This window comes from Podarcis liolepis (assembly GCF_965112155.1).
Source record: "Podarcis liolepis genome assembly, chromosome: 3".
NCBI lineage: Eukaryota > Metazoa > Chordata > Lepidosauria > Squamata > Lacertidae > Podarcis > Podarcis liolepis.
The window spans coordinates 109143095-109170737 of NC_139557.1; the positions used below are offsets into that span (position 1 = coordinate 109143095).

At 46.2% G+C, this 27643-nt stretch overlaps 2 protein-coding genes across 3 annotated transcripts in view; both read left to right on the forward strand.

The window, feature by feature from the left end:
* The window catches only part of FOXN2 (forkhead box N2), a 51765-nt gene extending 41131 nt beyond the window's left edge, over nt 1–10634 (forward strand). Inside the window, exon 6 of the mRNA XM_083494644.1 lies at nt 1172–10634. Within this exon, the coding sequence (XP_083350770.1) occupies nt 1172–1719 (548 nt within the window). The 3' untranslated portion in view covers nt 1720–10634. The remainder of the gene's footprint in view (nt 1–1171) is intronic.
* An 8182-nt stretch (nt 10635–18816) lies between these two features.
* Nucleotides 18817–27643, forward strand: part of PPP1R21 (protein phosphatase 1 regulatory subunit 21) — a 40952-nt gene continuing 32125 nt past the window's right edge. Inside the window, exons 1-3 of one of the 2 annotated variants that reach the window (XM_083494353.1) lie at nt 18817–19320; nt 23957–24025; nt 25852–25998. In XM_083494353.1, the coding sequence (XP_083350479.1) occupies nt 19261–19320; nt 23957–24025; nt 25852–25998 (276 nt within the window). In that variant the 5' untranslated portion in view covers nt 18817–19260. The remainder of the gene's footprint in view (nt 19321–23956; nt 24026–25851; nt 25999–27643) is intronic. The other variant, XM_083494352.1, reaches the window with a different exon arrangement.

Consider the following 27643-nt stretch of genomic DNA (forward strand, 5'->3'; position numbering starts at 1 on the left):
TGGCCAGTAAAGGTAGATGAGTGCTGCAACCCCAGAGTCATCTGCGACTGGACTTAACTGCCAGGGTTCCTTTACCTTTCTATATCTGTTTTCTAAACTTACAGTGTGTCCTTCCTTCGAAAGCAGCCCAGGGCACCAAACACATCTGTAATAAAAACACAATTAGAAATAAAGTGAAGACATATTTAAAGGAGGTTTGTGGCATCTAAAAAAACAGATAGTAACAAAATCATGTGTCTGGACAGGCCCGCCAAAACAGAAAAGTTTTCAGCAGGGGTCTAAATCAGCGTTTCCCAAAGTGAGTGGCCCTCCCCCCCCCAGGGGTGGCGGGATTGCCGGGGTGGTGGTGCTAAGGGGTCACAGAGGAGGCGACGGGGGCACGGGAGGTGTAAACTATCAGACTTTGGAAAGCTGGTATCACTGGATCAAATTCACCCATTTTTAAAAACAATTAAACCACTGCAGATAGTTTTAACTGGATTTTGGATAAATGTGGCATTAATGGTTACTGTTTTGAATTTTATCGTGCTATTATTTTCCTTCGTGGGTCGTGGAAACTGCTATTCTGAATAAAGCTTTTTGTAGGGTATGGGGCAATAGGGATGTGTTAATGGAGTTAAGTTGCCTGGAAATCTTTGGGAACCTCAGGTCTAAAAGATGGCGCTTGCCGAACGCAGGTATTGGAAACCTGATCCCTTTCATAGAATCATAGAATTGTAGAGTTGGAAGGGTCTCAAGGGTCATCTAGTCCAACCCCCTGCAATGCAGAAATCTCAACTCAAGCATCCATGACAGATGGTCATCCAATCTCTATTTAAAATCCTCCAAGGAAGGAAAGTCCCCCACCTCTCGTGGGAGTCCGTTCCGTTGCTGAACAGCTCTTACTGTTAGACAGTTTTTCCTGATATTTAGTCGGAATCTCCTTTCTTGTAGCTTGAAGCTGTTGGTTCGAATTCTACCCTCCCAGAGCAGGAGAAAACAAGCTTGCTCCCTCTTCCATGGGACAGCCCTTAAGATATTTGAAGGTGGCTTTCGTTGTCTCCTCTTTTCCAGGCTAAACATAGCCAGCTGCCGAAAAGCCCGCCCAAAACATCTGGAGGGCATCAGGGTGGGGTGGGGAGGCGAGGCACTGATCCCTCCCGCTTCTGACAAGACTCTTTATTTTCCTCAGGTAAGAAGCCGCAGCCTCTCAAGCTGTCCAAGAAAAGGAATTACGTCAGCACGTTCCAAAGCCACGGCAAGGCAAGTCCCGGGGGGAGCGATTTCCCCGTCCCCAACATTGACCCCAACGAGGACCACAACTACAGCGCCAGCAGCGTGGCTTCGCAGCGCTGCGTGTCGCCCTCGAGTGTGTCTTCCCTGTCGTCCGTCGACGAGGTCTACGAGTTTGTCTCCGAGGCCAGCCGGGTGGGGAGCGAGGGCAGCGAAGGGTTCCACAGCGAGGTGGACACGGACGGAGACGACCGCGAAGAGGACGACGACGACGACCCCCTGGCTGATAGCGGCTACACCTCGCAGCCGTGCCTCGCCGCCTCGGACAAGGCCCAGCCTCGCAAGAAAGCCCTGGAGGAGCTCTGCCTCGAAATCGACGAGGAACTGAAAGAGGCGGCCGGGTCTCTGCTTCATCTAGCCGGGATTAGCCCCTGTCTAGGCTCCCTCATAAGTACTGCAAAGACCCATAGCCAGAAACGAAGGAGAAGGAATGACGTCACAGCCTGAGAAGTGTGTTTGGGGACGGGGGCGGGGGGGGGGGAGAAGATACGTCTATCAATAGAGATAAATGCATATTTTATTTTTTAGCGTGGCAATACTCCTCTACTTTTTACCCTTCACAAGGGAGATCAAAGCCATAAAAGGACTTTTTGTTCATGTATTTTTATTTTCACAGATTCTAGTTTTGCAATTTGTTTCTTTTTTTCTAATTGCAAAAGCGGTGGTTTTGGAGCATTGAAGAGCGGATTACAATTGTGCAAAACAGGTGGGGCGGGGGCAAAACCAACCAGCCAACACAGCAGTTCCTTCCCCCTGATAATTTTAGCAAAGTTGAATATTTGAGTTTATTGGAGGAGTGGGTGCCATTATCTCTGTCATCTCATACCTTGTACGTCTCTTTGGATTTGGAACCTGGGGGCTTCATTTGACCTGTCTGAGTTCATAGGGCTCTGCGCAGAGAACAGGGCAGCCAACCAAATGTTGGGAGCTAGACTGCAGCTCTCTTCTGCCCTCCCCATTGGCTGTGCTGGCAGGGGTTGATGGGAGTTGTAGTCCAACAGCATCTAGAGGGCCACACATGCCCCATTTCCTCCAATGGGAGTGTAGAATTGTGCCTTGCTTCCTGGCGCACCTGTTCCGCAGCGAGACCTGGTGTTTGTATGTTATGGCGCATAAAGTCCAATGTGTAGCCGGTCTTTCTCTAATTTTTAGGGGAGAGGGTGGAGTGGATGCATTGAACTCTACACATGTAGTTCTCAGCCTGCATAATTTTTGGCCCTCAAAGATCAGTCGGTGGAGATCAAGTGGGAAAAGGCTACATGGACTGTCTCCTGTTCCAGATTGACATGCAATTCACAAATCCCAGGTGGGACTGAAAGTGGAGGGAGGTGCATTGGGAGCAGGAGAATAAGCAGGTGCAATCCTGCCCCCTCTCTCTGTGCCCACGGGCTCCTACCTCTCTCGGTTCTAGACCAGGGGTAGTCAACATGGTGCTCTTCCAGTTTTGGACTACATCTTCCACCCTTCTTGATCAAAGTCCATGCTGGTTGGGGCTGATGGGACTTGGGAGTCCAGCAAGAATGGAAGGGCATGGAGTTGACTATCCCTGAGCTGGTTCTGACACCTTCATGTGTTCTGATTTAAATATTTGAAACGCAGGATAAGGTCTACCAGCTTTCAGCTTGGCTTCCGTTGTTGCGTAATTGTCTCATGTGCAAGCCGAGGGTCTGGAATGACCTGAATGCTAGACAACTGCCATCGTGGGCCAGTTACCGATTGACTGATGTCTGCAATAACACAGGGAGGGTGTTGGGAATGCAACATGTAAACGTGGATGTTTTTGAGACTCTTGAAGGGTTTATCTCCACTCTTATCCTCACCTTCCTTGGAACAGCACAAAGTAAGGAGCTGGTTCCTTTCCTTCCTTCCTTCCTTCCTTCCTTCCTTCCTTCCTTCCTTTCTTTCTTTCTTATTGTTATTATATTTTAGATCTTCAGCGCACACTTTATTAGCAAACCCAATGTTCTTTTGGTCTCGATATCCAGATTGAGTGAAAAATGTTGACTGCAAAAATTATAAATGGCTGTTGCACAAAGAACGTGTAGTTACATGTTCAGGTGAAGCATAATGAAATGGGTTTCTTTCTTTTCTTTTTAAGGTTACGGTGGTTGATACTGGCCTACTTCTCACTGAGGAGAAAAGCTTGTTCTGGACTGTACCATTTTAGGCTACAGGTGAGGGCACACACAATTGGTTACTGTTCTGCGTGAAGCAGAAAACCTCAAATAGAAAACTAGGTGTCCAGGGGAAGGACTCTAGCCTGGCTTTCTTCCCGACATCGAGTTCTTTTAAATGTAAAAATCATTCAAATCGCGGTGCAGCTTTACACTGTGTGAGCCCCCACCTGCAGTCAGAAGCAGAACCGTACAAACAGAGCTGGCAGCCTCAATGAGGACTAGGTTCTTGAATGCATTCTTACTCCACTTGGAAAACCGGCCTTTTTTCCTTCTCTTCTACTGTGTGCTTCAGTTTTGCACTGTATTAACCTAGCACCCCTCAAGAAGACAGTATATAATACTCAGCCTTAAAGGGCACCATTTTCTAAACGTGTGTGCGCGCAGGGTCACGCTCCCTCCTTAAGACTCCGAGAGGAGCTTAGGAAACGCCTGCGGTTGATGGTTAGCCGTCCGTCCCATCTTCCTTGGGGAGCAGTGACCGTTGGAGCGAAATCCTGACTCCTGTTAAAATCAGCGGGAATTTTGCCATGGTTCGTGCAGCCAGAACGGCACCTTTCTTTTTATCCGTTATCGCAGCAATAATATCCCCTCCCTTGCCAAGTGTCAAGGAAGCCCAAGAGCTCTGTGCTTGCTCTTCCGCCAACACAGTATTCTAGCGCGTGCTTAAAATGTAACGTGGGAATGGTAAAGATGCGCCTGTGAAGCCCTGAGTGCGGGCTAACTCCAGGTGATGATCCAGAGACCTTCCATCTTCCGACACAGCCCTTTCTGTGCGATGACGTATGCCTTGTGCATGCACTTCCACGGGAAACCTTTGTGTATTTTACCATTCCCACGAACCATAACACTGGATGTTTGTGTCCTCCTGGGTCTTCTGTGGTGACTGCTGTGTTGTTTGGCCGCTGTTAGGCAGCTGGAGGCATCGTTGCCTGAATGGTGCAGCCAGTCTGCCATCCAGGTGTGTAGTCCAGTCTAGACCTTTTGCTGTTCCTGGCACTTGTAATGATGAGTTTTGGAGATGGAGGGAAGGACCCACATGTATCACCGAGGGGGGTGGGGTGGATTCTGCACCCATGTCCTGATGGGAAATGGCCCTGACTGGAGTGAAATGGTAGCCTGGGAAGTGGATTGTCACGGTGCCACTGGAAAGATCTCCCATGTCAGTCCCATCTGAGTCTCTCCAGGGAGGCACAGCCAAGCTCTTACCCCACTCCTGTTCCTTTCGGTGGATGCTTGTGCAGGAAACATTTCCGCAAATTGGCCCTGTGGTTCCGAGAACCCCTTGAGCGTTCCTTTGCAACGATCAAAGCATTAGCGTAGCTCATTCTGCCTGGCATGGAAGGTCAGCTTGAAGTGCCATTTTTTAATTTGTTTCCCGTGTTTCCAAGTGTTGAGCAGTCACAAGCGGCTGGTTAAGCAAACCTCGCCTCCCCATTAGCAAAATGCTTCCAGGTTGGCAGAGAACGAAGGCAGGAAGCTAAACTTCTATTAATGGCGCAGAGCTTCTCTGGCTCCTTGGTGACTAAGCCAGAGGTGCTCAAAAGTTCTGATTTCACTGCCTCTTCATGAACGCAAACCGCCTTATACACCCAGTATAAACTCTGCCAGCTTAATAATTCTTGAAACCATTCTTCAGACACACACACACCCCAGTATCCCTCACGCCTTCCCTATGTCTTGGGCTACCAGTTCCATTGCTCCTGACCATTGGCCATATTGGGTGTGACTGATGGGAACTGGAGCTCAGCAAGATCCAGAAAGCATCCCATTGGCTACCCTCGCTGTGGACTTTCAATGCCTTGGGCTGGGATCCAGTGAATCCAAACCAGGCTTTCTCCCAGCTCTGGACCTTGACGTGGTTTGCTGGATCCCAACTACTCTCCACTGCATAATCTGGTCAAGAGATTCTCCCAGTGTAGGCCTTACGTTTGCAAGGATTTATGTAGCATTCCACCCCCTCCCGGAATTTCAGAGGAAATCTTTCGTTCAGATGGTAGTAAACTGTAAATGGCTCTTGCTCTGTAATCATGTTGCTAGTTTCTAGACAAAAAAAGTCTCTAATGCATGGGTGTTTGCACGCTCTCACCTGTTTGTACACCACTTTCTCTGATGTAAAAGTCTATAAATGCCAATGGTGCCCATCGTGTATGTTGCCTGCTGCTTCTCTTCTCCCCAGAGGCTCTGATGGATTGGCCAAAACAATCTTCTTGCTGAAAAGCCCCTCTAGAGCCGTTTCCTGTGTCACTGTTTTGCTTCCCAGAACTTCACGGCAACAAGTCAAACATGGGAAGGGTTTACAAGTGGGTCTACCTGCAAGTCAGACATGATGCTTTGTGGTTTATTTCTAAAAAAGTTTATAGGTTTTAAAAAGAAATTGAATACTCTCAAAGGACATCTTTAAGAAGTCCACTAGAACAAAAGAAAACAGAAGCTTGGCTTGGTAAGCCTCTGGTGGGGTAGTCAACATGGTGATCTCTAGGTGTTTAAAACCACAGCTCACATCATCCCTGGCTATTGGCCAGACATTTAGACGGTACCACATTGACTGCGCACAGCCCATGGGTTAAAATCCTTTAAATTTAAAAGTTCTTATTTGCTGTACAAAGAGGGTGTTCAGTGGACCTCTTTGTGCAAACTGTTCTTAAGGTTGTGGTGCCACGACTGAAAAGGCTCTGCTCTAAGTTTTGCTAGATCTCACCTCCATAAAACAACACCCAGAGTGGAATCCTGCCTGCTGGTCTTGGGGTGGTTTATATGGAGGGAGGTCTTCTAGCAGATACGTTGAGCCAAGGCTGCTTGAAGACTCTGGCTGCCATGCTTTAAGGGCGCCCACAGGTCGTTTTGAATAATGGCTGTTGGAGATTTTAACAGAATGGAAACTAAAACAATTGGGAGCAGTTGAACAATACCCACAAAACTACTATTGTAGCAGCTTAGTGATCAGTTTGTGTCCCATTAGGTGGGATTAATTTGCAAAATATTTTTCACTCGATAGAAACTACCAAAGCTGTGGATTTGGCAGAAATGCAGAGAAAGAAAGGGGCCAATAGATGCTTATGTCTGAAGTTGCGAATGGCTCTAGATGGACACCCTTCCCATGTTATGGCTTTTGCCGCAGGTGTGACTTGTGAGCCCACCTCCTTAAGTGAAAAAAGATGTCCTACTAAGTGGTCTTGAGCACCTGCCGCATGGGGGTTGAATGTGAACTCATTGCAAATGGACAAGCTTGTAAATTAAGTGCAAATGCACATCTTTAAATTCCTGTATGTCGTATGTGCTGAAAAGAGGTGTCCCTCCCATTAACATTTGTCCAAAATAAGTGTTCAATAACTTACGTGGTGTGGAATTTGTTTTTGTACTAATACAGATAACGATAGGGCTGGATTTTATTTATTTTTAAAATAATAAAAAGGACGTGTTTCTTTCATTCTTGTGTATCTTTTGAAAGCCGGCAAGAACTAAACTCAGTTCCGGCTAAAATTGACCAGATTTCCAAATGAGGCTCCTTTCCCCCTAGAACTTGTTGGAGCAGTCTTGTTGTCTTACACCTGACCTGTTCTGTCTGCCACCTTGCGCTTCTTCCCTTAACCCCTGCCTCCCTGCCTGCCAGAAATTGGTGTGTGCAGAATTGTCCCCCTGCGTCCTCCCTCTTTATTAGTGAAGTATCGAGTGTCACTTTTGTGCCGGGAAATGTGCTGTACTTGTTCGCCGTTTCATTAATTAGGTTTTCTTGATTTTCCATGGACAAAGGTGGAGCAATAACACGGGAACATGTTCCCGTGGCATGGGAACAAAAGTAGGAGGAACAAAACCTCTGCTGTGAGTTCAAATTAAAGGGCTGAAACTAGTGGCAGTGAAATGATGTCGTCTTCTGGTGCTTAGGATCTGATGGGATGCACTTGGGTGACCCTGTATGCCATAAACTCATGTTTTACCGCAGTCAAGCAGTGGACTAGTGCAGGCTCCCCAATTTTGTTCCGGCGTCTTGCTTACTGTGTGGTGTCTGAACTGGTGCTTCGGGTTTATTTCTCTCCAAACAAACCATTGCTTGAAGCCAAGGTCTGCACTTGTCTTCCTGATAGCGTTTTGTTTGGGAGTATGGAACCATGGGCGCTGGTGCAGACGCCATGGGATGCCAAGGCCCAGGGTTGCCTGAGCCTAGTGGAAGAATGTAGCAGCAAGGAACTGGGTCTGTCCCAGCACTCTGCTCACTCACGGTAAGCCATGGTCCACCTGAATGCTGCCCCTGGAAGGATGGAATTCTGCATTCCATCACTTCAACCAGTGTCATCCAACCTGCAGATGGGACGTAGTGGTTTTTTTTTTTTGTTTTGTTCATGTTAAAACCATCACCGCTCCCTGCATGTAGAAAGTCAGCACCTTAGAGAGAGGTTTCGTACAACCCTCTTTCTGATAATGCTATGCGCACAAATCCTTTTTCATTTGGTGGGCGGAGTTGAAAAAAATAATCACACACAGAGAGACACACAACTCCTGAATTTTGAAAGGCTCTGCCTGGAGTTTTACATACTTATTAGAACAATTTGGAGACTGCCTGGTAACAGATGAAGAGTTTATCCCTTTCCCTAATGCATTGTGGGAAAAGTTCAGGGAAGGGAATTGCCATACTTGCATTCCCAGGGTGGTCAGAATGCAACCCTCTGATTCCCACAGCAGCTTGTACACAACAGCTCTGCCATCCTGGGGCAAACATGTGGTGTGAGCAAGTATTTGCTCCCCAATTTTTCAGCATTGGAGGGTCCGTGAATCCTGTCGGTCTGCTACCGTAGTTTGGATTATGTTCTTTTCCTTCGTGGGCTTTCAACCTGTGTGTCTTCCTATGGCAAGACTCCACGCAGACTTCTGTTCCAGCAAACGGAGAAAAGTTTCCAGGATTTCTCTATCTCAGCCCTTCCCCATCTCACTTTTCTGTGGCGATGTCCTTGATTTCTTTGCATCCGGTTAGCTCTGGCGTAGCGGGGAAATACTCAATGATGTCTGGCGTTTCTGTACATACTTCTCTTCCTTGAAAATTTGCTCCTGTCCTGCAGGTCTGGGAGTTTGACCCTCTGCTGTTCCCAACAACACAGGTTAGGATGGCTACAAGGCAGAAGCAAACGTTGGTAGAGAAGTATTAACGCAGGTCCCTCACTCATAGTGGCAGGTTGCATACCTGTGCATTTGCAAGTGCTGCTGACTTTGCTAGCCAGGGCATGAAAGGAAGGGCAGTTGTTCTCTAAGTGCACCTTGAAAGGATGTTAATGCCTTTTTAATTGTTCAGTGGTGCTTCTCCTTCCTCTTCATTATTTTGGCCTTTCTTGCCTATTAAAAGGCGCCGGTTTGCATACTGCCAACGGCAGAGTGCCTCTGCACCTACTTTTTCTCTTCCAAGAATAGCTGAGTCCCAGGTTGCACCTGGATTTACAAGCCTTCGTTTTGCCAACACGACATGCCCTTTTAATATAAGTGTTTTGAATGAGAATTAATTGGTGACTTCAGAAGAAGTAACGTGGAACAGTCCTCCTTAGACTATACCGCTTTAGAGTGCAGATGTGTGCGTGTGTATGAATCTGGCACATAGAAAACCAGCTCGTCTGTGAGAAGCCTTGGCTAGAACCTTTATCCTTGACATGTGAGCCGTCTGCCTGCAGGAAGTTTGTGCAGAGGTCATTAATAAATCGTGCCGCCCCCCACCCCTTACGTTCTGCAGTGCAATTCCTGGATGACTGTGCCATATACTATTTTCTGTCCATGTAGCTAAACTTTTAATTACACTTGATTATTTTTTATTGTTGTTGTTGCTCAGTTCTTAAGACAGGCTAATCTAGTCCTATCAAGTCAAAAGGATGAACAAAACCTTTTGGTTGTTGTTGTTGCCACTATAAGGGTAGGATCAGGTAGATCTCGTGGTTCAGCAATTGCAGGATTTCTTTGGAGAAAAGAGCTGCTACCCGTTGGAGACGCGAAAGCGTTGACAGTGACGGTGGCAGTATTCATGAAGATACGTTGATGGTGTGTTAGGTTGAAAGGAGCCTCCCAATTTCAGTTTCTCCTGTGCAATGTGTGGGACCACCCACCCTTCTGTTGAACTCCACTGCCTTGTTGCCACTGGTCAGGAAATTTGAGTGGCATAATGATTTGGGGGTGAGGAGGAGCTGCCCTATGCATTGTAGGGAGAGAAACTGAGGACACAGGCAATGCCATTGGCCATAGCAATTCCGTGCCAAGTGTTCAAGTATAGTTCTGATGTTCGTGAGGTTTTGAGGATTTCGGGTTGGGTTTTTTTTTGCTCTTTCCTTCATGCTTTTTAAACTTTGTAAATGAGTTGAAATCAGCAGCAGCAGGGGGGAGATGTTAAACGTAGCTTCCTCAAGCGCTAAAGATTGCCCTGGAGAGGTTTCTGGAAGAGGGTCGCCCCTACTTGAGATAACAACTGCCGGCTGTGCTGTGCAAATCTTTAGCTCTTTCATATTCCAGTGCTTAAATTATAGCTTCCAGGAGAATTGCAGGCAATCCTTTCTAGAGGGGAAAAAGCCCAACTTTTTGAACTTGTATGGTTTTTGCAGCTTCTTTGTTTGGCTAAATCAAGCGCTTTGGTTAAAGCAAAGGATGCCCCGCCATGTTAATAATGGTGTAGTCAAAATATTTATTGAAAAAGAAGAGTAGAGTATTTTTTAAAATATTGTACCTGCCATTTATTGGGGGGGAAATCGCATTCTCCACAGCTTAACTGCCAGTGCCAATAAAAGGTCTGTTTTTAGAAATGTACATTTTCCCCCAGACTTAAAGTGCATAATTTAAAAAGTATTATGTTGCCATCTTACAGTGATATATGAAACCATTTACAATTGCCAATTCATTGTAACTATTATTTATTGAAGAGGTGGAAATTGTACGAATGCTTTCGGATCAAAGTAACTGGAGTTCTTTCTAATGATCCCCGTTTGCCTGTTTTCTTAGAATTTACTTAGAATAAAACTCTGCCAGTAGATAAAAACACCGTTCTAACCCCTTTATACCTTGAGCCCAGTTGAGTAGCTTGCCTGGTTTAAAGACAATTTTACAGATATTTTAGTTTTTGTATGCTAACCTCTATTAATTGAAATGTTTATGGAGTTTATTTTTACCAAAGAGATGCAATTCATTATGATAAAAGTATTTCAAAATAAACTTTGTTTTATAACATTCTTGAGTGATGTATTTTGTGGGTGACATTACAAGAGAATAAGGGAGGTCTTCATGATGAGTTCCGGCACCTCTTTTTCTAGTTAAAATAGCACTGTGGATAGACAAGATTGCAGAGCTTTATACTTTTGAAGACTCGTTCCTGTAAATTCAAGTTACAGTTATTCTGCATATTTGACACTTTGCTGCTCGTTTTGATTTACAGTCGTGCCCTGGTTGACGAACGCCTTGCGACTCAAACATTTTGGCTCCTGAACGCCACAAACCCGGAAGTGATTGTTCCAGTTTGCAAACGTTCTTTGGAACCTGAACGTCCTCGGCGGCTTCCGATTGGCTGCAGGAGCTTCCTGCAGCCAATTGGAAGCTGTGCCTTGTTTCCGAATGTTTTGGAAGTCGAATGGACTTCTGGAACGGATTCCGTTTGACTTCCGAGGTACCACTGTATTAGGCCATGGTGGGGGAGTGGTGGATAGAGGATTCCTCCCCACATGAAATGTTTTGCTGTGGGTGGGTGGAGCAAGGGGGATCATGAGGCCGCCACTTTACTGAAGCTAAGTAAGCTTAGATCTGGTCAGTGCCAGCACTGGGAGTCCTGGGAACCACAGAATCAAATGATCATCTAGTCCAACCCCCTAGAATGCAGGAGGTTTCTGCGTTGGGTTCCAGGATGAATGGAAGGAAGGCAGGATAGAAATTTAAACGAGGGAGCAATGAACTAAAGGGAACCCCTTGCCTGTCCACTGTTTATCAGGCAGAGGCTCAGAGAAAATTCTGTTTCCCATGCACCTCTACCTAATTCTCCTTTTCGTTGGAACCCTTTGCTCTCAGTTCTTGAAACCTCTCAGGAAAGGGGCAGCCATCTGCTTAACTTCAAGGAAGTACGTGGGTTGGTATGTTTGATGGAGGCTGAAACCACTGCTGATGATGGTATCTCCACTTAGTCAAGGAACGTGCAGCTCCCTGCCCTTCAATGGTCTTGCAATTTGCTTGCCGCAGAACGGTACAAATCTAGTGTAAAGCCTCGGTCACACCTGGAGGTATGCCAAGGCAGGCTTCTCTCCCTTCTGCACCTCTCTGCCCCTCTATAATGTTTCTGAGGGGCTGAGGGCTGCCCAAGAGGAGTTGTAGAGTTGGGCATGATCCCAAGGGTAATCCAGTCCAATCCCCTGCAATGCAGGAATCTCAATGCGTGGTTCCCCCTCCAATTTGAAACCCTACCGGACCCTGCTTAGCTTTGCAAACGTGCCGGCAGTTTTATTGCTGCATCACTAGGTAGTTGTTCCCCCTTAGAGTGGAGGGGGGTATCATTTTTTTCAGCCAGAGCACCACATTCCATCGTAAGTATACTTCCAAGGTCTGTATGTTGGGAGTCAGAGGCAAACATGGAAGAAGGAAGTGAATAAGAAGAGATGTGACTCTTAACATCTGTACAGCGGGCTACCTTTTAGCCGTGCAAAAGTCAAGAAGTGTCTAGTAAGAACACCAGAGCTTTCTGGATCAGGCCAATGATTCATCTGGTTCAGGATCTTGCTCTCAGAGTGGCCAACTAGATACCTATGGAAAGCCTGCAAGCAAGACCCAAGCACACTAACACTCCTCCTATGGTTCGTTTCTGAGTACGTTTCCGAGCACAATTCAAAGTGTTGGTGCTGACCTTTAAAGCCCTAAATGGCCTTGGTCCAGTATATCTGAAGGAACGTCTCCACCCCCATCGTTCTACCCAGACACTGAGGTCCAGCCTTCTGGCGGTTCCCTCACTGAGAGAAGCCAAGTTAAAGGGAACCAGGCAGAGGGCCTTCTCGGTAGTGGCGCCCGCCCTGTGGAACTCCCTCCCACCAGATGTCCAAGAGAACAACAACTACCAGACTTTTAGAAGACATCTGAAGGCAGCCCTGTTTAGGGAAGCTTTTAATGTTTGATGTATTACCGGTACTGTATTTTAATATTTTGTTGGAAGCCGCCCAGAGTGGCTGGGGAGGCCTAGCCAGATGGGCGGGGTATAAATAAATTATTATTATTATTATTATTATTATTATTATTATTATTATTATTTGTAGCAGCTAAATTTCAGGAAGAGACTGCCTCACATAGGCATCATGGCTAATGGCCACTGAAAGCCGTATCCTCCATTAGTTTCTCTGATATGTGTGTGCTGAAACCAGGGCCGGCCCATCTATGAGGTGGTCTGGGGCATTCGCCTCAGGCAGAGGAATCCTCAGGGACAGTGCCCCTGTGAGCACCCCACCAACCTGTCAGAGAAGCAAGGAGAAGCTGAGGGGGTGGCCATTTCCAGCGAGATTTCGCTGAGCTCTTGTGAGCTTTTTCTGCTGCTTCTGCTTCTCCTCACATCTCTGGAGTCAATCCAGGTAAATAAGGCTTGGGATGGAGAGAAGCAGCGCCATTTTGCCTGGTGGGGTCTATGGCTTGCAGAAGCCCTTTGTACTTCCGGCCAGAGAGAGAGAAGCTTGGAGGACTATCTGTGGGTCTCAGGCCTGAGCCTTTCCTCCTTTGCCCTGGAGAAACTGCCTCAGGAATCCGCAAGGTCCTTCCTTGGGAATTTCCCCTGGAACCGGTTTTAAAAGTAGTTGCCTTTCTTTGCAAAAGAAAAATTTTGGAGCTCTTGTCAAGCGATATGATGTCATCTCCACCCAATCATAACCTACTTTGTGTGAGCAGAAGGTTGACTCTCTAGGGGAAGTACCCCGTGAATGACAGTAGCATCCCATGCTGCAGTTGCTAGGCAACTGAGCCAGCTTTCTGCAAGACCTAATTTTAAAGGGTTTAACTCTAGAAGAGCCAGGATTCATCGTACCTAGAGTGGTTTCTGGGCTGTTTGTGGATATGTTGTTGTTGTTGTTTAAGAAATGGTTTCAGGGAGGGTTAGAACATTTGCTCTGTATTTAAATAACATACACTGGAGAAATATTTACCCTTACATTGGGAGGGCTGGGAAGTCAGGCTGCAATCACTGTTGCACACATGCCCTGGCAATTCAGTATGGAGACACATTTCCGCCTTCTACAATGTCCTTGTCAGTGAAGACTTGGCAGAGGCCAGATCTGCTCCCCAAAGGGGAGTGATATACTTTTCTGAATAAGAGATAAAGGCAGCCATTAATAGACCCTCCAAGTGCCTCTATTTTCCAGGGACAGTCCTGGATTCATAGAAACCGCCCTGGAATGTCCGGCTTTTCCTTATGACATCCCTGTTTTCATCGGAGAAATGTTGGAGGGCAATGAATTATCCGACCCCTGAGCCATCTGAAGGCACCACTGCATAGGGAAGTTTTTTTTTAATGTTTAATGCTTTGTTATGTATTTATATATGCTGGAAGCTGCCCAGGCTGGATGGAGCAAGCCAGTTAGATGGGTGGGGTATAAATAGTACAACAAGAACAACAACAACTATTGTTATTATTATTTGTTGTTGTTGTTTGTTGTTGAATAGGGCTTCCCTATTTTCACTGGAGAAATGTTGGAGCTTATGCTTTGCTAATATGCAACAAGCAAATGGTTGTGCTTGCAGATCCCATTGAAATAGTGGCTACAAAAAGTCCTGCTGGTGGAGACCAGTGTGTGTCAAGCAAGAGGCAGCTTTTGCTAGGCCTGATGTTAATATGTGGCACCAGGGAACAGCAACTGGGGCACCAGCACTCTGGCAGAGCCTATCCCTGATGTCAACTAAGGTGCCCATAAAGTTTTGAGGTTATCCAATCAGTGCCAGGCCCAGGTACTGACTGCCACTTTTAAGTGACCCACAATGCCCTGGACTGAACCTACCTCAGGGCATAGTGAGAAATGAAACAGAAACTCACAGCCACTTGGCCCGTATCAGGAATAAAGGGAGATGCCTTAAACCAAGTTATTACAGATCTGAAAACCATACACATGTACAATAAACTGGAGTCGTTGTCAAATGCACCTCCCTCTCTGTTTTAAAATGATGTAATGTGGTTTATTTGACCCCAATATCATATTAGTAAAGTGTTTTTTGCAAGTATGGAGGATTAAAATAAGCTTAGGAGAGAAGTGCAGAGCAGAGGTTTGTACTTGCCTTACATGGGATCGTGCTGTGGCAACATCAGCAGCCCATAATGCTTCCCTAGCATCACAATATTGTATGGATTTTATGTGTAACCAAGCACACACCTGTCTGTACATTCTGCTCTCCCCCTCATGCCTGGTTTTCTAAGTACAGTAAAGAATAACTGGGTTTGGAGAGATTTAAAAGGCACTGCCCCTACAAGAGAGATTTGTCAAGACTGTCATGGGAAAGCATGTACATTTTGCTGCTCAGCCTTACTGTTGCTATGATAACAGAAAGAAAACAGCCGTTCGGAGCATTGCAGCATCGGTTTCTGTGGGGCTGGGTTCAGCTGGAGCTGCTGGCTTTGGATGACTCACAATGGCCGTTTCCCAACAATTTCTGGTTCTCTCCCCACACCCTCCCCGGTTCACAGAAAACTGTAGTGAAATTCTCAGAACCTGTAAAAGAACACGACTGGGCAGAAGGAAGAACTTTATTACATGGTGCATTAACTTGTGATGTTTGCGGTCATAAAATTTGGTGACGGACCCAAACTAGGATGGGTTAAAAAAAAAAAAAGGATAGGTCATAATAAACTTTGAACCTTCACTTTACAGAATCAAGGTAGCACTGAGTACTAGATGCCAGATACAACCTACAGTCATACCTTGGTTTTCGAACAGCCTAGTTCTCAAATGTTTTGGCTCCCCAACACCGCAAAGCTGGAAGTGACTGTTCTGGTTTGGGAACTATTTTTGGAAGCTGAACATTCCTGCAGCCAATCAGAAGCCGCTCTTTGGTGTTCAAACATTTTGGAAGTTGAACGGACTTCCGGAATCGATTCCATTTGACTTCCAAAGTACAACTGTACAGTCTATGACCATAAGCTTCAACCCCTTCTTGTGAGTTTCCAGAGATATTTGGGAATTTTTGTTTTGGTTATTGTTTCATTTATGAATTGCTTCCTGCCAATTCAATACATCGCTCAGCCCTGGGTGATACATAATGTATGGGGAACTGACCTTGCTCTGATGCAGCAAGAACTCTGTAAGCTGCTCTGTGAACCTTTTTCAGATGACGAGGGGTGTTTAGAAATACTTCAAGTAAATAGGTAATAAAAGGTTTTCTTCCTTGCAAAGTGGGTCCTGGGTCCAAACTGAGACCACACTGGGGAAACATCCTCCCTTTCCCTATTTGGGGCCCATCCAGACACAGACCACTCAACACACCTGATATTTACTTTTTAAAAGCCATTCACACAATTGCTAATTGTATGAGTGGTGACTTGTCTAGTTTCGGCCTTAGTCACATAACCAACTTTATTTGAATTGGGAGCTTCTGTTTTATTTCTAAAAGTACTGTACAGAAAAGCGGAGCTTACGTTCCAATCACAGACAAAAAGCTCCCCCTAGTGAACTTCAAGATAAAGAGCAAATTGGGTTATTCATAGAGAATGTGTAAAACGTTAATTGGGTTTCGGTATCCAGAGAAGTGACTTCAATCTTCAAAAACTTTTGTAGGCACAGCTCAAAATTAAACAGGCACCTCTGGAATCTCTGTCAAAGTTTAAGCCCTTTCTACCTGTAACAACAGCTACAAATTCCCATCATGACCTGGACTTAGTTGATGCATGCATTTTCTCATGATATTTTTCTGTGCTATCTGGGTTTTTAAAACTCTTATACTTTGGTTTACACCACTGTTGCTTCTACCACATACTCTGTCTCCATACCATTGTTGTACTTGGCATTCTGCTGGAGTAGTGAGGCTAAGTTAGGCAATAAAATAGTAGTGCAGCACAGATGTCAGCACTGAAATTTTATTCAGCTGAAACAACCACTACCAAACAGGATTAAAAGATCTAAAGTCCCGAGCAACTGAAAAGATTTTCACCGGGTGCGAAAAAGGCATCAAGTGCAATACCAGGCAAGCCTTCCTGAGGGAATTATTAGGAACTTGGGGTGCCACATCTGAAAATGACTGTCCCAGGGTACCACCCACCTCACTTCCAATGACAGGTAACTGCACGGCAGGTATTAGCACCTGGTACCCTTGGGCAGGTCATTGGGCCTTGGCAGTCCCCACTAATCCTGGGCCTGTTTGCCACAGCCTTCGTTGTCTGCCAATTGCAGGGTGGTCAGTGGGAGACCACCCATATCAGAAGAGCCTTCCTGGTCCTGGATGCAGCCAAAGGACTACCTGGTCCAGCATCCTGGTTTTCTCACAGTGGCCAAGCAGATAACCACTGTGGGAAGCCTGAAAGCAGAGCCAGTGTGGTGTAATGGTTAGAGCAGTGGTGCGCCACACTTGTTGTGCAAAGAGGATGGCCAGTGTGGCAGGAAGATTCAAGGACAATCAAAGAAAGATTTAAACATTTAAGTGTAGTGTAGTATAGTATTTTATTATTATTTGCAGAATATATTTTCTGAAAAAATTAAAGGTCAGAAGAGAAAGGCTTATTTGCATAGGTCTGAGTGTTTTGATTAGACCTACTATAAATAAGATTACCCAGTGAAAGCAAGCTTACACCACTCATTGAGTTTGTACACATACTTAAGGTACATATGTAACAAGGCTCATTTATATCTTGGGAATGATTCATTTTCTTATGTAGCTGCATTGTTTTATACTTTCTGGTTGCCCCATGATCATATTAAAAAGTAGTTATCTGCGTTATAAATCAACCACTGCTAGTTTTCTTTTTGTTTTCCAATGTATTTCTTATCAATTAAAAATTCAGTGTGGAGTGAGCAAATTCTTATTCTGAAAATGTGGTCCAGAGCAAAAAGTCTGAGAACCACTGAGTTAGCATTGGGACTATGAACTGAGAGACCAGGATTCGAATCCCCACTTGGCCATGAAACTCATTGGGTATGCCCTGCGGAGGACCTTAAGGTCCATAAATAACAACACTTTGGAGGTCCCGAGCCTCAAGGTTAGATTGGTTTCAACTAGGGCCAGGGCCTTTTCAGCACTGGTCCCGATTTGGTGGAATGCTCTGTCACAAGAGACCAGGGCCCTGTGGGATTTGACATCTTTCTGCAGGGCCTGCAAGACAGAGCTGTTCCGCCTGGCCTTCGGCTTCGACTCACTCTGATCCCTTATGTGGGATTTGGTATATAAATTTTCCCTTGGCTTTTTTGCTAGCCCATGTAGGACCAGCATGGATAGCTGGCTAAAATGAGGCTGCATTTTAAGCCGTATTTTAATTAACTGTTTTTCCCCCTATTACATTTTATTGTAATTTATATTTGGGGTTAGCTGCCTTGAGCCCAGCCCTGGCTGGGGAGGGCAGGGAATAAATAAATAATAGTTATCTTAGGCCAGCCACCAACGCAACGTACCTCACAAGGTTGTTGGAAGGGACCCCAAGGGTCATCACCTTGTACACCACCTTGAGCTTTTTTTGGAAGAAATGGTAGTATGTAAATGTTTTAAACAAGAATAGCAGCCCTGCCGTTCTCAGCTACTGGCATTCAGAGGTAAGCTGCTGCCTCAAACATAGCAGGGAGAATAGCGGATAGGCACTGGCAACCTTCACCTCACTGCATTTGCCTCATCCACCCAAAATGTTATCCATCACTTTGGCGAGGGCCACCCAAACCACATTGTCCTCAATAATGCTGTGCTCAGGAGCGAAGACTCCTAAAGTGCCTGGATAGCTCAGTTAGTAAGAGCCTGGTGCTGATAATGCCAAGGATGCAGGTTCGATACCCGCATGGAACAGCTGCCTATGCTGGCATTGCAGGGGGTTGGGCTAGATGACCCTCAGGGGTCCCTTCCAACTCTAGGATTCTATGGTTTGTGTCCTCTCAAGATGCCCACAGTGCGACCCTATGGAGAGGCTACTTCGTGCGACAGGTTTTCCTTCCCAAGTCAGCTCAGTAGTGCGATTCTGACCCTCCCTGCTGGGAAGCAAGGCCCGCCAAATTCAAGGGTCGCTCGCAGCCTAAGCCCGTGGAGAAAAGGGCCTCCCTTCCAGGCATTAGCCCAGCCAGCGAAGCCCCAGCTCCGGCCTTTTGTACTCCCAGCCCTGGGGAAAAAATCTACGGCTGTCATGGCAACGCAGCCCCGCTGCATTCTGGGAGGCGTCGTCCATCGCCGCGGCCCGTGGGGGAGACCCCGTAGCCACTGAGCCGAACCGCCATAGAAGACGCCCCTCGCACGACGACCAGGGCGCCGGTTACCATGGCGACAGTAGCGGCGCGCGCGCGCGCAGAGGTCGCCGGCAATCACATGGTCCGCCCCGACTTCCGTTGGCCGGCCGCCGTCCGCGAGAAAACGGGGAGCGGCCGTTTATGGTTCAAGCCCCGCTCCCCTCACCCGGCAGTGCCTACTGCGGCAGGGACACTTTCACGTCGCCTACTTCCCCCCTCCCTCCCGACCCGCCCCCTTTCCCCCCTTTTCAACCGCCGCTGGTCGGGTAGGGGATCCAAGATGGCGGACCGGCGGGCGCCGGGCCGAGCCTGCGCGGTGACGTTAGCGCGCCAGCTCCGCCCGAACCCGGAAGTGCGTCTCCCTCTGTGGGCTGAGCGGCGGCGGGGCGGCTCTGCGGATAGCGGGTCTCCCCGTCCCTCAGCCGCGCCTGCGGTGAGCGGCCATGGCGGCGGCTGCCGAGCTGCAAGGGAAGTACCAGAAGCTGGCTCAGGAGTATTCCAAGGTATTGGGCCGCGCCGCCGCCCCTCGACGCGGAGGCCTCCTCGCGGGGCTACCTCGTAGCGACGCCCCCGCCCCAGGTCCCTTCATACTGAGGGGACCCTCGCAAGTGTACGGGAGCCCCGCAGGGTCAGTTTTCGCGGACCTCGCTCGCCTCCGCCCTGGCTCAGCCAGGACTGAGGCAGGGTCCGCCGCTTCCTCCTCCCTGCCTCAGTCCTGTTGCAGCCGGGGAGAGACGGGCGCGGAATGACAGGTCTCTCCTCCCGTGGGAAGTGCTGGGCTACCTCGGGCAAGCAGAGAGGTTTATTTGGGGGTGAAGGACCAAGGCTCAGTTGCAGCGCACATGCTTGGCGTGCAGAAGGCTTCAGTCCTTCGCAGTTCCAGGTGGTTGTTAATTAACGGAAGCTGCTCGTATTTGAGAGCTCCTGCACATTGTAGCAGACGGTACTGGGCTAGATGGGCAAATAGTATGGCAGGTTGCTATTATTATTATTATTGTTATTGAATTTATATACCGCCCTATACCCAGAGTTCTCAGGGCAGTTCACAGAGCAAAATCAAAATATAGTATAAAACCACAAAATATAAAATCAAAATAAAAGCAACCCAGTAACCGCCTCCAAATCCCCCCCCCCATTTTAAAAGGGCATAAGAGGTTCCTGAGTGTGTACAGTGGATGCTCGGTTTGCGAACGTGATCCGTGCGGGAGGCACATTTGTAACCCACCGCACCGTGTCTGTGCATGGCGAGTTGCAATTCAGCGCTTCTGTTCATGCGCAAAGCGCAATTTAGCGCTTCTGCGCATGCGTGGCTGTCAAAACCAGGAAGTAACCTGTTCTGGTACTTCTGGGTTTCAGCGCATCCGTAACCCGAAAAAACGCAACCTGAAGCGTCTGTAACCGGAGGTATGACTGTACCTGCAAATCGGCATGGTGCGGGGAGCCAGGGGTCAGCAGTTAAAGGTTCCTGGATCAAATCCAGCCTGTTGGTACTTGCCCATCCCAATGTCAACCCAGGGCAGAAGGGAGAGTGTAGGGGGGATGGCAGATACACATACCTCCCCCCCTTTTTATCAGAGATGAGGATATGGCTGTCAATAGCCACTAGCCAGAAAAGCTTACATTTTGTCTTCACTGTTGGAGGCGAGTATGTTCCTCAAAAGCAGGTGCTGAAAATCGCAACTGAGCAGAGCACTGTTGCACTCAGGTCCTGCCTGTGGATTTTCCATAAGCTTCTGGTAGGCCACTGTGAGAATAGGATGCTGAATTAGATTGGCTCCTAAGATCTTTGCATTCCTTGCAGGGGGACAGCTAGGTGCTGAATAAAGAGTATACTTTCTGCACAGCTGCTTTCTTGCATTCACTGTGATGGTGGCTGTTGTTTTCTGTTTTGTGTACTTAGGGAATATTAATGCAGGAGCTGTCCATACCAGCCCTTAGTGCTGATACAGTGCTGAGGCTGTTGCCTTTTACAAAGCAGTTGCTTGTCCTGCAAAAAAACAACAAAGTGATTACTGTATCCTTAGGCACTTTCATATGCATGGGTGTGCTTAGCTAGCCCTTGTATATTAAAAATACCAATAAAAAGCATTTTAAAAGCTTAGTAGCATCTTAAAATCTAACTAGCTTTTATGATGTAAATTTTCATTGACTGAAGTGTTAAAAAGTCCTATTTGTGATACTAACAATTCTTACAGGGTTGATGCTGAAGCTCTTCGATGTGACAATCTCCCTCTTATAATATGACCAATGACTTCTAATTCTGACACTACATGCTTTCATAGTTCAGTTTCTCAGGAGATGCACACATACACATATGAATATTTGTTTTGAGATACTTCCTGCTACCAGTCTCTCTTGGTAGTGATACAGATTCTCTGTCATGAGGAAGTATATATACTTCCTTAGTGCTAGTTTTGAAGTGCCATCTGTTTTTCCTGTCTTTTCAACATCTTCTGCTATTAATATTGAGACAGAGTGTCCCCTGCACACAGGGCTAACTTGAAGTTGCTTCTTTGCACTTAAGAATAATAGTCTCTTATTAGTATAGTGATACCCTCCTTGGTAGTGAGAGTTACCAGCTATAGATTACGTGGATCTCTTGATTCTCCTGTCCAGATACAACTTTTTCTTTTTTCTTTTTAACATTGCTGCTGAATTATTGCTATCCTTCATATTTTTTGTCTTTAGTGTTTGTGAGATGTTCAGTCAGACTTCCCTTTTTCTCCCTACTTCCCTAGCACATCTGATTCATTCCTTAAGGCAGAGCTCTCCAAACTTTTCATGTTGGTGACACTCTGAAGGAGCGTCTCCACCCCCATCATTCTACCCGGACACTGAGGTCCAGTACCGAGGGCCTTCTGGCAGTTCCCTCACTGCGAGAAGCCAAGTTACAGGGAACCAGGCAGAGGGCCTTCTCGGTAGTGGCGCCTTCCCTGTGGAACACCCTCCCACCAGATGTCAAAGAGAACAACTACCAGGCTTTTAGAAGACATCTGAAGGCAGCCCTGTTTCGGGAAGCTTTTAATGTTTGATGTATTATAGTATTTTAATATTCTTTTGGAAGCCGCCCAGAGTGGCTGGGGAAGCCCAGCCAGGTGGGCGGGGTATAAATAAATTATTATTATTATTATTAGACATGCATCATTTCGCAATGCAGTAATCCAGTTTTGCTAGCAAACCGGAGGTTAAACTAACCCCTTCTTTCCAACCCCAGGAGGAGCGCAAGGAATGTTTACATTACACACCCATATATCGACACAGTTTGGAAAGCGCTGCCTTAAGGCTTCCATCTACAACAGCTGAGAGGAAGAGATAATGGCAGTGATTCTAACAGTGCCTAATGAAAAAAGACAGAGCTCAGGTTTGCCTGAATCAAGACCCCCTATCCTGAGTACTATACCTAACTACTAGGTACATGAGACTACTATGGCCATTCAGTGATAGATAACGTGGGTTAGAAGAGTTTGCTTTCACCCCCAAAGGCATGGTCTCCCAAGATGGATGCCAACAGAAGAGATGAACCTGTTTGGAGCAAAACATACGCTGGTAATCCTATAGATCAGGTTCGTTCAACTTCCAAGAGTCTGCAATCTACTCCCAGTATAAAAAACAACTGGCTGTGATCTACCCATTGTCATAGTCAGGAATAATTGTTGAGCTTTTTTAAGGTGAGGACTGACCTAACTTGTTGAGCTTTTTTGGGGGATCAATAAGGACTGCACGGGTGCAGTTGACCAGGGACATGCATGCGATCGACAGTAGATCGTGATCAACCTGTTGGACATGCCTGCTATACATAAAGAAGCAGCACTATGTGTTGTAGTGTGGAAATAAGAAACAAAACAGTTAATGGCTTAAAAATGTGTCTTTTGCATGCCACGTCAGTTGGGAAAGTAATTTGTCATTTAAATGCCTTGTTCACCAGTGTCATTAATATTTTATCAAAATAAGCACTAAAATTCATTTTCCTAGTTGTGTAAATATGCACACAAAGGAACACCGGCTATCAAATGCACTCCCATTCTGAAAAGCTTGAAGTGGGATTTGGACTCTTTCAGCCACCATCCCCCAAAGAGAAAATGTTTGATTTTTTTGAAGAGCAAGGACAGCCTGTTTTAATGTTTGGTATGATTTTTAAAACTGTAATTTAAATGAAACATTGCCAGTGTCGTGTACTGCTACTGTTGAATGTTTCCTACATCAGCTTCGTTAACGAGTAACTCCTGAATGTCTGCTGAGGAACGCTGTGTGTTGATGGGGATTCTAGGGACATTTTCTAGTTTTTGGGTCAGCGCCTTGTGTGTCAATGCTCAGGCCTGCTGCATTTTGTGATAGTTGCATGTGAACTTAGAACACAGCCCACACAACATTCCCCTGCACCTTCATATTGGAGAGAAAGACCAGTTGCAGCAGGCAATATATTTTTCAGGGAGCCACACTTATTACTATCCATCTGATTGGGGATTTGGAACCATTGATAGGCAACTGAAGTGACCGATTCCAAGTCAGATCACCAGTCGGTCCAGCTCAGTTTTGTCTACCCTCACTGCTAAAGGCTCTTCATGGTTTCAGGCAGAGAAACTTGCCCAGCTCCACCTGGGGATGTCAGGGGTTGAACTTAGGACCTTCTGCAGCAGAGCATGTGTTCTGCTACTGAGATGGAGACCTTCCCTGGTAAATAGTTTGCAGATCATTCTGTGGTGGTGTCACTTCTGAGTCCAATAGACCCGCAAAGCTCCTGATTCTTCTACTTCAAAAATCACTGGGCTACTGAAACACACTGTGAACCAATGCCATCAAATTCTCCATGGAGCCAATATCTCCAGACCTTTTGTAGCTAAAGGTACTTTAGCAACCACAATCAGATTTGCACTGGAAGTTCTCTGTTTTTAGCTTGGCAATGCCCTTCGCATCTTGAAAAAATTAGGTGGCTAAATTGACTTGCTCAAGTCTAAAATTTAATTTAGATTCTATATTATGAGCTTACAAATAACGTTTATGCTTTTTCTGTGGTCCTCTGAGTGTGCTGCTTATTTTCCTAGAGAAAGGCAAGATTTTGCAGGTGGCTAATGATCAGCTCGATGCAACCTCATTGCTTCATCACTGAGTTAATGATTTCTCAATGTCTCTCTTTTGCAGCTTCGAGCTCAGAACCATGTACTGAAAAAGGGTGTGGTGGATGAGCAAGCAAATTCAGCATCACTGAAGGTATGCTTTTCAAACAATGAAGTGAAAATGAGCTTGATTCTGACATTTACTGCTTGCTTACATGACACAGTTCTGTGCAGATCTGCCTTGTTTGTACAGGGTTGGCACTAGCTCCATGTCATGCATACATTCAAGGGCCAGGCTGGTTTTTTTTGTTGACATATAAGGTGTCAAACATCTCTTGGATTTTTGAAGAAGACACACCACAGCATGTATTGATAGAATCTTACAGAGATCTGTTGCTGCTGCTTCTGCAGAAGACGCCTCTCTGCTGGCGAGTGAGGGTGAGGCCAATGAAAGCCTGCCTTCTGTTTTCCACCACTACTGCTGCTGGAAAGAGGACCACTAGCTGTCAACAGCAGAGGGAGGGGCAGAATCCCACATCTGCTTTCCAGGACAGTTATCAGCATAAATCTTAACTGACAGCACCCAAGGGATTTGCCAAATTCTGTTCTCCAAGTTTACTTCAAGAATCATCATACGATTTCTTTTGTCTGGGTAGTACTCACTGAAGTAGTTCCATTAGTGCAAGGACTTTTGGCTGTGCAACAGAAAGTCCTGCCTCTCCTCTTTCTCTATCTGTGCCCTAAATCTGTTCGGGGGGGGGGGGTCTCCCCAACCCCACAGAACAGATTTGGGGAGATCGTGCCAGGAGTGGAAGTTGTGCAAACGGAAGCGCTTGCACTAATGGAATTGCTTTGTTGGAGATTGCTCTTTGTTATGATTTTCTACCAAATTACTGTAACTGGCTTGTGCAATGGTAATGTTTTCAGCTTCCTTGAAAGTCCCGTTGGAAAGGCTGATATCAATCCAATAAGTATATGAATAAGGAACGAAATGAATTCAATCCTCATAGTTCCTCATTTCTTCCTTTCTCTTGCTGCTATAAGGGTGGATAAATAATTCACCACCTGGTTTCCATAAAGTGGTATACTTACCTCCATCTCTGAAGCTGTGCAAGAAAACTATACAGAGGGGCTGGAAAAAAATGACACCTGCCTAACTCTCCTGCAGTACTGCCAGCCTGGTTGAATGTGTATATTGTGGTACAGCCAGAATCAACATGCTTATCCAAAAGATTGCTTTTATTTTGAATAGCAGATTAACAGGGTTGGGAAAATCTCAGGAGGAAGAATAGCAATTTAGAAACATAGAAAGCTGCTTTATACTTCATCAGGCCATTAGTCCATCTAGCTCAATATTGTCTACACTGACTGGCAGTGGCTCTCCAGAGTTTCAGATGGGAGCTTTCCTCAACTTTACATGAGGACACCAAGAATTTGAACCTTGGACCTTCTGCATGCAGCGCAGATCCTCTACCTCTGAGTTACTTAAAATAGCAATAGCAAAATACCTAAGGTTGCTTAAAATAGATGCTACTAGTTAAGAATTCAAATTCCTTTATTTCTCTTTTAAACTAGTCTTATGCTGGGTTTTCATTTCAGAATTTCAGTCTTTTATTCCAGTATTGCTATGGAAGATAGCATCTGCTATTCCTCTCCCAACCCATAACACAGTGTGTAATCTCTTCCCTGTATATGGTCTACAGATTTATATGGAAAGAGTAAATAAGAATTTGCTTTTACTATTGTTGGTGCAGTAGGGTAGTTAAAGCGCAGAAAGGAATTGATTAGCGTTTAAAGATCTCATAGATCCCCTTCTATCTTTTCCTGGTGGGTGGAGAAAGTGCACTGCGGACTGGATGCCCTGTAAAGACAGGGGATGGGAAGTGTTCTTTCTTTAAAAAATTAGGACAGCTTCCTGCTTTGTAAAAAAGAAAATCTTGTCGGAATCTATTGTGATAAAACTGCTTATCCCAAACGTAGGAACAACTGAAAATGAAGGACCAGTCGCTCAGAAAGCTGCAGCAGGAAATGGACAGTCTGACCTTTCGAAACCAACAGCTGGCAAAGAGGGTAGAGCTGCTTCAGGATGAACTTGTCCTAAGTGAATCTAAAGGCAAGAAGAACAAGGTGGGTACCTACCTGAATCAGCCTGTGCAAGTATTTTTGTGAGGCAGCATTTTCCCAGCCTTCTGTTGGTTGAGGTATAACCTCCTGAAGTATCAGGCTTTGCTCTTGGATCCGAAAATAAATTTCTTCATGAGCTGTTGTTTGGGTCAGGGAGCACGGCCGACTCTGTGACATGGCAGAATTACCCACCTCCAGCAGTTGGAGGGCTAGTTCAGAGGGCAAGGCAGAGGAATGACTCATGCAGAGGGGCAGTGGGGAACCTCTTCTATGAATGTGTTCCGTTGGCTCATAGAAGTCTGTATTTATTGAGGCTAGAGTAACCACTGCACATACCGTAAATATGGGTAGGATTGCTTTGTGAAAATATCAGTTTCTTTTGGTGCACCAGGCTGAAGTGGCCGGTCCAAGGTCACCTAGGAAGTGTTTCTTGAAAGCAGGGTTTCCCAGGCAAAGAGCTGACAAGTAATCAGGTGGCAGCAGCTGATGTTCCTCCTCACTGCCATCACCCTTTTCTCCCTTATCCACTTGAGGCCAGAAGGAGAAGGAGGATAAGCAAGTGAGCTGCCATGGTCAGATTCAAGGGACTTGAATTTAGGCCTCAGCAGGTGCCTCTGGCGTTTCTGGTTACTGCTTGGTCTTCTCTGCTCTTCCTGTTAGATACTGATAATGCAATCTTGTTGTTGTTGTTGTTTAGTCGTTTAGTCGTGTCCGACTCTTTGTGACCCCATGGAGCAGAGCACGCCAGGCACTTCTGTCCTCCACTGCCTCCCGCAGTTTGATCAAACTCATGCTAGTAGCTTCAAGAACACCATCCAACCATCTCATTCTCTGTCGTCCCCTTCTCCTTGTGCCCTCCATCTTTCCCAACATCAGGGTCTTTTCTATGGAGTCTTCTCTTCTCATGAGGTGGCCCAAAGTATTGGAGCCTCACCTTCAGGATCTGTCCTTCCAGTGAGCACTCAGGGCTGATTTCCTTCAGAATGGAATCTTAATGCATATTTAATCTGAAGGTAGCCCCACTATGCTCTTTGGGTATTGCTCCAAGGTAATTGTGTATTGGGTTGCTGTCTAAGAGGTTTCTTTCCAGCTGCATTATCTGATTACCTCCCCCCCCTCTCTCTCACTATTTTAGTATTTGATGTGTCCTAAAATGGACTTTGTCCATGGAGTTTTCTTGGCAGGGATACTGGAGTGGCCTGCTAGTTCCTGCTCCAGGTGGATCACGTTTAGTCAAAACTCTCCACTATGACCTGTCCATCTTGGGTGGCCCTGCACAGCATAGCTCATAGCTTCTCTGTGTTATTCAAGCCCCTTCACCATGACAAGGCAGTGATCCATGAAGGAGTGTCTTGTGGAAGACAGGCGTGCCTGGTGTGTTCTAGTCCATGGGGTCACAAAGAGTCGGACACGACTAAATGACTAAACAACAACAAAAAAAAATGGACTGGTTATTTATTACAATTATACCATGCCCTTCCTCTGAGGAACCCTGAGTACCATATTATGCTTGATTCCCAGGCACTTATCTGGGCAGTGCCCAGGACTGGACCCCCTTAGCTTGAGCAACAAAACTGCATAATGTGCCTTCTTGCCATTTGATGCAATCTCTGAAAGCAGATGTTGCCAGATTAGTTGAAGCCAGTTC